At 37.6% G+C, this 12,441-nt stretch overlaps 1 protein-coding gene across 1 annotated transcript in view; it reads right to left on the minus strand.

Annotated features, from left to right (window-relative positions):
* MTREX (Mtr4 exosome RNA helicase) overlaps window positions 1-12,441 on the minus strand; it is a 147,409-nt gene that overhangs the window by 25,486 nt on the left and 109,482 nt on the right. The window contains exons 21-23 of the mRNA XM_007469275.1: window positions 6,823-6,933; window positions 5,223-5,411; window positions 768-931 (exon numbers count right to left, since the gene is read on the minus strand). Coding sequence (XP_007469337.1) covers window positions 768-931; window positions 5,223-5,411; window positions 6,823-6,933 — 464 coding nt within the window. The remainder of the gene's footprint in view (window positions 1-767; window positions 932-5,222; window positions 5,412-6,822; window positions 6,934-12,441) is intronic.

Raw genomic sequence — 12,441 nt, forward strand, 5'->3', positions numbered from 1 at the left:
CCATCTACAAGGCTTGTAATTCTTTGGCCCCATCCATTAGGGCCTTGGTGAGAACATAGAAACTGTTTCAAGATGTCTTTTATGGACTCATCAAGAATAATGGTCATGACTATGGCAAAATAAGTATCTTCAAGATGATGGCAGTCAAGTGGGACCCTGAGTCAGGACATCTTAAAGAGCCCTTCCAGCATTTCGGACCCACAGAAACAATTGGAGGGAATGAAATGACTTCTGTTTTAAGTCATTTAGTTTTAAGGTCATTTGTAATGTGGTAAAAGATTACCAAAATAGACGACAGCTTATATCCAATTTACAAAAGTTTATATCCGATTTCAAGCTGTGGCCTATAATATGCTATACTCTAATACCCTACTGTTAGACCAAAACTTTACATAAAAAAGGATAATGATTATTAGATTAAGTTTCAAGGTGGGAAAATGTTCATAATTGTAAAAATAATTAAAAGTATACAAAAAAATATATAAACTAAGGTTACAATTATGTAAAAAGTCCACAATGCATTAAAATAAAGAAAAAGGAAACATATGAAAGTACTAATGGTGTCTGTGTTAATTAGTAGGATTCAAAAGATTTTTATTCTCCCTTTCTAATTTCTCAACTTCATGATCAGAACCTGTATTTTAATATGGAAGGCATTGTACAACTTTATATTTTTAATATAGCTCTTTTTCCAAAAGATTAATAGCCTTCATTTAAAAAACAGTATCCCATTTTAGAATCAGTTTTCTAGAACAACCAGGTTTTACCTGCTTATTTCACAAGCCACTCGTCCTTTCATCTCTATGACATCAGAAGATGTAGCAAATCCCAACCTCCTTAAAACACGTTTGCGACATTTGAGCTCATCCATTTGTAGAACAGTTCTTGCTTTCTTTAGTTCTCGCTTTGCGGATTTAATGTCTATTGCAATCTAAGGCATATAAAAGTACAAAAGAAGTTCAATAAGAAGGTAAAAAAAATGAAATGATGTTTAGTCATGAAATGAAACAAAAAATATTATATTGGGGGCCGGGGGACGTGGAGGAGAATACAGGAGTTTCTTACTGTCCCAGGATATTACACAAGAGGAATGATGTATCTGAGGTAGCTATGACATCAACTCCAGCTTTTCATCCTTAGGGAATTAGGGGGTAACTCAGAGAATAAGGAAAGAAAGATGAGAGTATATGAATCTTATCTCTCAACTACTTATATTTCCCTTACGATGCCCTGAAAAGTGTTCCTTCTCTTTGCCCTCAAATTGTATAACAAATCTGCCTAAGCTGGAAATGGATTTAGCAAAGAGAACAGGTCTTTATTCTACAGACAGAGATGAATGCTTAAAAGGAAAATGTTATTTTGAGGTCATCCTATAGGGTAGATGAGTTTTAAAATTCTATTAATCAGAAAATATTACATACTTTTCAACTGTGACAGAGGATGACAGTACAAGAGCAAGAAAACACTGTGATCCTAAAGTGGAGGCTTGAAGTTCAGAAAAACATGGACAGAAAAGTTTAGGGATTGAGAAGTAGAAATTCAAAGACTTTGGAATTTTGAAGATGATTTATTAAGCTTCAACTGAGGAGCAGAAATGTTGAAAGCCATGATGGTGGTCAGTAACTGCTATTTATTGACAGCTAACTATAAATCCTGTTTCTTCAAGTGCTTTACATTATTTCATTTAATTCTTACAGCAATCATATAAAGTAGGTAACTAATATTAAATGTGCATTTTACAGATGAGAAAACTGAGACAGACAGAGATTACCAAGATCAAGATACTGGTCAAGATCACAGAGCTAGTGAGTGATAAAAGATAGGATTCAAACCTAGACTATCAGACTCTAGAATCTAAACTCCTAGCAATTATTTACATTGCTATGAACAGATATACTGTCATAATGCCAGGAGGATAAGAAGGAATGCTTTATATGTTAGACAACTCTATACTACCTAGCATGATCTATCAGGCCTATCAGAAAAAAAAAAACATTTGTCTTCTAAAATTTCTTTAATTGAAGATGCGCCCATATTAGCATAGAAGACTGTGCTAAGTACCCAGAGGCATATAAAGCTTAAGGGTTGGTAGAAGACAGTCTACTATTTAAGATTTTTATCATAGTAATTTTTATATTGATTACATGCTGAAATGTATTTTGGACATATTGAGCTAAATAAAAATCTTATTAAAATTAATTTCACCTGTTTCTTTTCACTTTTTTTTTTTTTTTTTGGCGGTATGCAGGCCTCTCACTGTTGTGGCCTCTGCCATTGTGGAGCACAGGCTCCGGACACGCAGGCTCAGCGGCCATGGCTCACGGGCCCAGCCACTCCACGGCATGTGGGATCTTCCCGGACCGGGGCACGAACCCTTGTCCCCTGCATCGGCAGGCGGATTCTCAACCACTGCGCCACCAGGGAAGCCCTTCACTATTTTTTTAAAGTGGCTACTAAAGAATTTAAAATTACATAAGTGGCTTGTATTATATTTCTACTGGATAATGCTGTTCTGTACCTTTTTCTACATACTTTAAAAGAACACAGATATCCATATCTGTAAATGAATAAATACATAGGTACAGGGGCTTTTCCCACAGAAGTGAGGTCAGCTTCCTTTTCCACTCAATACAATTAGGACTTCTTTTCCAAAAAGTACATATAAATTTACCTCATTTTTAAAAAATGGCCATGTTGATACCCACTGTGTGGATATGCATAATTCATGTATCTAATTTTCTACTGATGAACACTGAGGTTGTTTACATTCATTTGCTTTTTCAAACAATGCTACAAGAACATCCTTGTACTGCCTCACTTTGTAGTTTCAGTCCGAGAGGACGGGAAAGCTGAATCAGAGGGTATGAGCATTTAAAATGTTGACAGTTGAGGGGGCAGATTTTGAAGGCTTCCTAGGCAGGGCTAAGGAATGTCAAATTTATCCTGCAGTCACTAGGAGGTCAGGAGGTCATTAAAAAAAAAAAAGACTTGTTTTTTCCCCTAAGTTGTTAACTCTTTGTAGTTTTCTTTCATTAAGAAATGCAATACAAGGGCTTCCCTGGCGGCTCAGTGGTTGGGAGTCCACCTGCCGATGCAGGGGACACAGGTTCGTGCCCCGGTCCGGGAAGATCCCACATGCCGCGGAGCGGCTGGGCCCGTGAGCCATGGCCGCTGAGCCTGCGCATCCGGAGCCTGTGCTCCGCAATGGGAGAGGCCACAACAGTGAGGCCCACGTACTGCAAAAAAAGAAATGCAATACAAGCACATTACAGACAATGGGGGGTGGGTGGGAGTAGGATTACCTACTATAATCTCACTGCCCAAACACAGCCACTTCAGGTTTTCCTTTAGCTTGCACAGGGACTTTTCTGGTGTGCGTTTTTATTTTTGCTAAATTGTAATCATAGTCCACAACGATTTTAGGTCCTACTTTTTAAATTTAATGTTCCTGCATAAGCATTTTTTCCACGTATTGCAGTCTTCATAACAAGTTTATTTAGCCAGTCTTTCAACCAGACACTAGGGCCTTTTTGTTATATTTGAGTGGCTCAGATAATGCCTTTCTCTGTGGCTTCAAACCACCTTCTCCGTGGATACTTTCCAGTCATCACTCAACCAAACTCAAGTCTTTCTGTTCCTGTGTTGAAACTGTTAAGGATGATTCTGGTGGTCAGGTACGGAGTAACTGGAAGCAGGGAGGCAGCTGCTGCAATGGTCCTGTTGATAGATGAGGCCAGGATGACAACTGAGTATACTCAGGCTTTTTGTGTCTGTTTCCTCATCTTGAGAAGAAACCTTCATGGTGGGCCACAGCATGGTGTGCTACATGTTCACTGAGAACACACCTGCTGTGCCCAACATGGCACAGGGCCACATCATGCTAGTTCACAAAAAGCTAGAAAGGGGCAGTGCTGTAAAACTATGAACTGAACACATTACTCTATTAAGCCAAGAAGTTTCTACTTATATTATTTATTCAATAAATACTAGGCATCTACTTTATAAAAATAGATCATTATGGGAAATATGGAAGAGTACAAATAAGCTTAAATGAAACATCTGAGCCTAAGGAGCTTAAAATCTAGTTTGTGAAATAGGAAGACAAACATGATAAAAGTAGCATGTGATAAAAGCTGAAAAAATATAATAGCAAGGAGTTATAAACTTCAAGGAGGAAGTGACATTTGTATATACAAAAGATTCTAGTTGAAGAGAAGTGGATAGTGGAAAGAAATGTATTCATTTCGAAAAGCTTTTTCTAAATTCATTATTCAGAATGGCTGTAAGAATGCTTTTACTGGTTAGAGAATATAGCTAGTTAGCCTGAAAAGGTGAACTACTACTTCGTACCACTAGGATGGCTATAATTAAAAATACAGACGAAACAAATAGTGAAGATGTGGAGAAACTGGAACTTATATATTGCTGGTGAGAATGTAAAATGGTGCAGCCACTTTGGAACACAGTTTGGCAGTTTCTCAAAAAGTTAAACATAGAGTTAAACACAGAGTTACTCACTAACCTGCAATTCTACGCCAATTCCACTCAGGGGAAATGAAAAGATATGTCCACACAAAAATCTGTGCATATGTTCATAGCAGCATTATTCATAATAGCCAAAAAGTGGAAAAACTCCAAATGTTCATCAACTGATGAGTGGTTAAACAGAATGTGGTATACATATACAATGGAATATTTTTCGGCCATAAAAAAGAATAAAATACAAATTCATGCTACATCATGGATGAATCTTGAAGATATTAGCTAAGTGGAAGAAGGCAAACACAGAGGCCACATATTGTATGATTTTTTTAATATGAAATCTCCAGAATAGGCAAATCCATAGAGGCAGAAAGGAGATTTGTAGTTGCCAGCGGCTGGGGGGGAGGGAAAGGGGGGGTGACTGCTAATTGGTATGTGGTTTCTTTTTGGGGTGATGCGAATGTTCTGGAATTAGATAGTGGTTATAGTCGCAGATATCTGTGAATATACTAAAAACCACTGAATTGTATGCATTAAAAGGGTGAATGCTATGCTATGTGAATGACATCTCAAAGTGATCAACTTTTTTTTACTGGTAAGAGTTGATAGTTTACTTAAAAGACAGCTAGACATTTTCCTGTTTTAGCTGATGAAACCAATAGGAAAAGAAAATGAAAAATATATACTCACTTATATAGTGAAATGCTTAGAATTCTATGATAAAAGAGTTTCTGCCATACCTGTGCTTTTTTTTCACAAAGCGTATACACAGTTTCCAGATTTGGATCATTGTGAAGTGGATGAGAATACATTCGATGCTCAAAAGCCTCTACTTTCTGGATGACTTTTTTCAGTCCTTGATCTTGAATGCCCATGTCATCAATAGGATCTAATAAGGGAACACCATCAGGAAAACGTTTCTGAACTTCCTGAAACAAAATATTTAAAATTCATTTTTCATCTTACATACAAAATTAGTTAAGACTAAGCTAAATACTTCCTTTTATGTTCTTTCTATGTACAGACATGTATTATAATTTATTAATAATCCTAATATTTAAAATTTAACAGTTATGGATGCAGCACAATTTACTGATAAAGCCCATCACTGTATATTTAGGTTGTTGTAACTTCTTGCCATTATAAATAGTCCTGTATTGAACATCTCAAGTGTAAATGTTTTCAATATTCTGATTACTTCTTTGGGGCTGATTCCTAGGGAGGGCACTACTGAGCTGAAAGATATAAACTTTCAAGGGGTCCAGATTCCCATCACTAAATTTTTTTGTAACATGATTTGACTATTAAATATAATGAATATGTGAGTTCAGGGAAGAGATAGGTCACTATAGGCTGGTATCCCACTGGGAGACTTTCAGGGTCTTGGATAGGGCTTAAAGGTAAGATAGGATTTGGCCAGTTAGAAATTTAAAAAAAGTTGGGGAAAGAAAAAGTTGGGGGCGAGGAGTTACCCACAACAACTTTTTATAAAACTGTCAAGAGAATTATTCATTTCAAGAAGCCCACCCATGGACCACAGCTTAAAAATTCCTACTGTACAGTGAAAGCATCCTGCTTTGTCAGATTTTAGTACATAGCCTTTACTATATAGTAAATCCTTTTCAAATATTTATTGACTAACCAACTAAACCAACTAACAAAGTGCCTTTTTATTTTCCTACCGGAAAATAAAATTTTCTATAAAATCTTAATTTTTCCTATTGAAAATAAGACTATTTCATCCATGTATTAACTATACTATAAAGTAGTTAAAAGTCCTGGCACATGATTTTATACATAAAACTTTTTTTTTTTTTTTTTTTTTTTTCGGTACGTGGGCCTCTCACTGTTGCGGTCTCTCCCGTTGCGGAGCACAGGCTCTGGACGCGCAGGCTCAGCGGCCATGGCTCACGGGCCCAGCCGCTCCACGGCACGTGGGATCTTCCCGGACCGGGGCACGAACCCGTGTCCCCTGCATCGGCAGGCGGATTCTCAACCACTGCGCCAACAGGGAAGCCCTATACATAAAACTTTAAATACACTCTATAGTTATTTTCATTCATAACGAATAAAGCAAAACATATTTAACACACAATAGTGGCCATGTTTTCCTCTGTGAGCCCTCCTTTAGCCTGACTTTGTTGCTAGATTCAAAGAGAGGACAGTCTACATATAGATCTGCTGCCACTCTCTTTGTTAAAAATGACTGCCACTATTGGTAGTGTTTATAGGTTTTCTGAAAGAAAGCAATATATTTAACAGCAAATCAGTTGCCTTGTTATAAACCCTATTTATATTTACATAAAATTTACATTTAATTTATAAAATTAACGTATATACCTGTATTGATTTTAAAACACTCTGTCTATTGTCCAGTGGTCGAAGGTCTTTAGGAATGTAAAGCCTAACGCTGCTGATAGCGGACAGGAGATGCACCAAAACTGGAACAACCTACCAACAGAAAAGTTATATATACATGTTACAATTAAAATTGAATGTGTTCAAATTCTGCCATTTCTTAAATTTAGCTTGAATTCTTAAAAGGAAACTGCATTTACAATATGTGACAGGTATAATAAGTAGATAGTAATCATTGTGGAAGCTTATATCTTAGTAGAAACTATATTTAAAAAGTGAAAACAAATTCAAACCTTTAATAGGTAAACAAATGGTACATAAAAATAAGTGATTCCCTTAACACAGAATCCATATTTTATTCATTTTTGCACCCTCAGTACTTGCTACTTTTTGAATACCTAAAAGTACTATAGCACTACAGAGGAAGGAAAGACTCCTATTTAGGTCTATTTAGGTTTAGTTGGCCACGTAAGATCATGTAATCTCTGGATGGGCCAGAATGAAGAGGTGAAAAGAGGTATTTCAAGCAGAGAAAACAGTATACTCCATTAGACATAATCTTGAAGAAAACCTATCTTCAAACTTTCTTCATGCTTTCTCCTGACAGGAATACCCTTCCCTCACCATCAAAAATGCCATTTGCTTTCTCTAAATTTGCTCCCTTTAAATTCAGACTCTATAAACTGAGGAGTGGTTGACATTTTCACAGATCCAACTTTGTCAGCTTATTGGTCTCCTTACCTTTACACTGATCACCACTGGAAAAACAACTGTCATTCACTTGCTGATATTCACTGTGTTTTACTAAACAAAATGGTATAGTGGCTGAATGTGGGTTCTGGAGTCAAGACTGCCTGGGTTTGAATTCAGTCTTCAGTTAGTTGTGGGACCTTGATCAAGTCACTACAGTTTTAAGCTTCAGTCTCCCCATTTAAAAAATGAGGATAAACAATGGAACAGAACAGAGAGCCCAGAAATAAACCAACATACCTATGGTCAATTAATTTATGTCAAAGGAGGTAAGAATATACAATAGAGAAAAGACAGTTTCTTCAGCAAGTGGTGTTGGGAAAGCTGGATGACTGCAATTAAATCAATGAAATAACAACACTCCTTACATCATATACAACAATAAACTCAAAATGGTTTCAAGACTTGAATATAAGACATGACACCATAAAACTCCTAGAAGAGAACATAGGGAAAACATTCTGACATAAATTGTAGCAATATTTTTTTTAGATCAGTCTCCCAAGACAAAAGAAATAAAAGCAAAAATAAACCAATGGGACCCAATTAAACGTGTATCTTTTAAGAACAAGCACCTTCTCCTGCACAGCCACAATATTATGAGATCACAGAAATTTAACAATAATACATCATCTAATACATAGTCCATATTAAAATCTCCCCAACTGATCCAATAATGTCCTTTATAGACTACTACCACTACCACTACTATGACTACCACCACGACCACCACCACTACTATGTTTGGAGCCAGGATACTACTACTACTACTTTTGGATTCAGGATCCAGCCAAGGATCATTTACTACATTTAGTTGTCAGGTCTCTTAGTCTTCTTTAATCTAGAATACTCTCCACCTTTTTTTGTTCTTTTATGGTATTAACATTTCATATAATTCCAAATTTATAGAAAAATTGCAAGAATAGGATAAAAAGCTCCCATATACCTTTATTCAGATTCACCAATTATTTGTATTTTGCCCCATGTGCTACAACATCCTCTCTGTATATATTTATGTATATACATATACACAAACATACACACCCATACAACCACAGTACAAGTATTAAAAGAGGGAAATTAATGTAGATACACGGATATTATCTAATTGACAGTCCATATTAAAATTTCATCTACTTTCCCAATAATATCTTTTGCCCTCCCTTCTCCTCCACCACTCTATGGAGCAAAACTAGGATCATGCATTGAACCTAGTTGTAATATTTCTTTGTTCTTCTTTAATCTGCAACAGTTCCTCAGTTCTTCTGTGACTCTCAAGACATAGACATTTTTGAATACTATAGGCCAGTTATTTTGTAGAATGATTCTCAGTTTAGGTTTGTGTAATCATGAAGAATCATCAGACTCAGGTTATGCATTTTTGGCACAAGTGATTTTTTTTTTTGTTGGTCTCAGTCCATTGGTCAACATTACTGGATTGGTGATAGTAACTTTGATTACTTGATTAAAGTAACATCTGCTAGCATTTTCTACTATAAGTTACTACTTTTCTTTTCACAATAAATTTATAGGGAAATAAATTTATAAGAAATTGGGGCTTCCCTGGTGGCACAGTGGTTGAGAGTCCGCCTGCCGATGCAGGGGACACGGGTTCGTGCCCCAGTCCGGGAGGATCCCACATGCCGTGGAGCGGCTGGGCCTGTGAGCCATGGCCGCTGAGCCTGCACGTCTGGAGCCTGTGCTTCGCAACGGGAGAGGCCACAACAGTGAGAGGCCCGTGTACCGCAAAAGGAAAAAAAAAAAAGAATCTGCCTGCCAATGCAAGGGACACGGGTTCGAGCCCTGGCCTGGGAAGATCCCACGTGCTGCGGAGCAGTTAAGCCCATGTGCCACAACTCCTGAGCCTGAGCTCTAGAGCCCGAAAGCCACAACTACTGAGCCCACGTGCCACAACTACTGAAGCCTGCATGCCTGGAGCCCATGCTCCGCAACAAGAGAAGCCATGACAATGAGAAGCCCGCGCACCACAACAAAGAGTAGCCCCGGCTCGCCGCAACTAGAGAAACCCACACGCACAGCACCAAAGACCCAACACAGCCAAAAATAATATAAATAAATTTATTTTTAAAAATTTACAAGAAATTTATAGGGAGATTCTTTATAGACTTTGTAAGTATCCCATTCTTCATTAAACTTTTTAACATTTTTAAAATTAATTAATGGCTGCATTGGGTCTTCGTTGCTGCGTGTGGGCTTTCTCTTGTTGTGGCGCATGGGCTTCTCATTGTGGTGGCTTCTCTTGTTGTAGAGCATGGGCTCTAGGCATGCAGGCTTCAGTAGTTCATGGGCTCAGTAGTTGTGGCTCGCAGGCTCTAGAGCACAGGCTCAGTACTTGTGGCACATGGGCTTAGTTGCTCCGCAGCATGTGGGATCTTCCCAGACCAGGGCTCAAACCTATGTCCCTGCAATGGCAGGCGGATTCTTAACCACTGCGCCATCAGAGAAGTCCTTCATTAAACTTTCAACTCACTAGTTTTAACATCCATGGATTATTCTTGCCTGAGTCAAATATTACTTATGGTAGTTGTCTAACGTTGACTCTTCTAACATCTCCATTCCTTCTACAGTATCTATTCTGAGTATATAAACTTGTGGGTTCTTATTTTATTTTCACTTGATTATAATCTTTTACTATCATTATTTTTATTCTCAAACTGTCAAATTCATTTTTAAAGAAGACATTATGTGGACTGAATTGGCTTTTGAGCCGCCAATTTGTGATCTATACAAATCCTAGATACATGGGCTAGTTGGAAAGAGAAGACTCAGGACATGAAAAACATGATGTACCAGGTAGCCAACACCCAGAGGGAGAAATAGACAATTTTTCTGTACTGAGGTACATGTACACAATCCAAAATGGCAGAAAAATTAAAAATAATTCACTTGACTTCAGAGAAGAAGTGTATGCTTTATGTACTTGCAGTTGAATTATGCACAAGTTGCATTATGCAGAAGTATTTCCTTGAAAACAGAATAAACACTATCTGTGAAGACCTGATTCAGAAGGAAGACAGAAACTACCCAATTTCTAATGCTGCTTCCCAACATAAGTTCCATCCAAGAAATGGTCAACTAAGTCTCACACTAATGACAGGAAAGAAACAATAAAGGCCCTCCTACAAATGTCTCCTTAAGTACAAGAAAGGGAGATCCTAAGACTTAAGTTCTGTAAATAAGAACTTAAATGTTTAAAAACCAAATGAATAGTTGCCATGAAATTATAAATCTCTACATTCACAAGGATTTAAAAACATGCTATAATATTTGCATTGTGGAGTTGATTCAACTTTCTAAACCTAATAACCTTTATAAAAGAACTTAGAATTCAGGCTTATCATGATGCAACATCGGTCTATATAAATCCAAATAATCACGAGGGCAATTATTAGAAAAGCGTAAGAATACCAACAGTAAGGAGTATTTTTATTCTTAGACCTTTTTCTTTGCAAGTTTGTCATAAATCAGTTTCCCCTTTTAAGATAAGCAAATGATAAGGTAAATAATATCAGAAGTCAGTACATTTTAAGTCAATACATTGTGTGTGTGTGTGTGTGTGTGTGTGTGTGTGTGTGTGTGTGTGTGTGTGTGTGTGTGTGTGTGTGTGTGCGGGAAGCGGAATCTCTTGACTGCCCCAGTCCTCCCCAGCACAGCACACAGATCCCTACCCCACACGGTGTTCGTTGTGAGTGACTATGCATCGGGCATCTCTGGAAAGAGGCTTCTTGTAAAATATTTGAGGGCGGCTCTGTGTCTCCTACTGCAGTGTACTCTCATAGTTTATCTATGATGGTACCTTGAATCTAGTGGATGTCCAAAGAATATGCATTAATTAATTCATTCATTGAATTAATATAGCTAAGCTGTGGATACCACGAACCCGCATCCCCTCCATCGGCAGGCGGACTCTCAACCACTGCGCCACCAGGGAAGCCCTAGTCAATACATTCTTTAAGTCAATACACTCTAAGTAAATTTCGACCAGTATCATCTCTTCAATTAAGACTGTTAGCTAAAACACAATATGATTTTTGAATTTTTCATCTAAATCAGAATGTTTTTTGAATCAACTGAATTTTAATCAAGTCAAGGCAGACAAAGTTATTCAAACCAATGTGATTTTTATTCAATTTTAGATTTACAAAAATTAAATTTGTGTCTTGATCTAATTTAAAAGCTGACTAATGTAATAATCTATTGAATGTAATAGATGCTTTCTCTAAGTTTATCCAGAAGAATGCCAGTGAAAATGGTGGAGGCAAAGACCTCCAAAAATCCTCTTCTCCATAAAAGCACTGAGAATACTGGCAATTGTCAAAATCAACTTCTTCAGAACTCTGGAAATTAAAAAAAGGCTTGCACCAATCCAAGGAGCGTTTAATTAAAAAAAACCCCAAACCAAAGAACTGGATGCTTTGTGGTGTTTTAACTTACTTTACTCCCTCTCCCACTCAGCTCCACAGTAGTCTTAAAAACCAAGAGCCTGCAATCACTGAAAATCAGTCTGGCAGCCACTGTAAGGGACAGAACAGGGTTGAAATGACTTCAAAAGGCCATTCCCAGAGAACTGTCAGTATTTCACCTGTTTGGTGGTCCCCTAGAAGACTCTATTCATTCACAAGGAGGTCATTATTTGACCTGACTCAGGGCTTGCCCAGTGCAAACAACCTTTTCCCTAGGGGCATCTGTTAAAAATAGTAAGAGACAATTGTTTAACATCATGACCTTCTGAGGTGGTGGATAACAGGTTAACCAAAAAGCTTAAAAAAAAGAAAAAAGAGGGCTTCCCTGGTGGCGCAGTGCTTGAGAGTCCGCCTGCCGATGCAGGAG

The sequence above is a fragment of the Lipotes vexillifer genome, unplaced genomic scaffold, assembly GCF_000442215.2.
Source record: "Lipotes vexillifer unplaced genomic scaffold, Lipotes_vexillifer_v1.1 scaffold810, whole genome shotgun sequence".
Taxonomy (NCBI): Eukaryota; Metazoa; Chordata; class Mammalia; order Artiodactyla; family Lipotidae; genus Lipotes; species Lipotes vexillifer.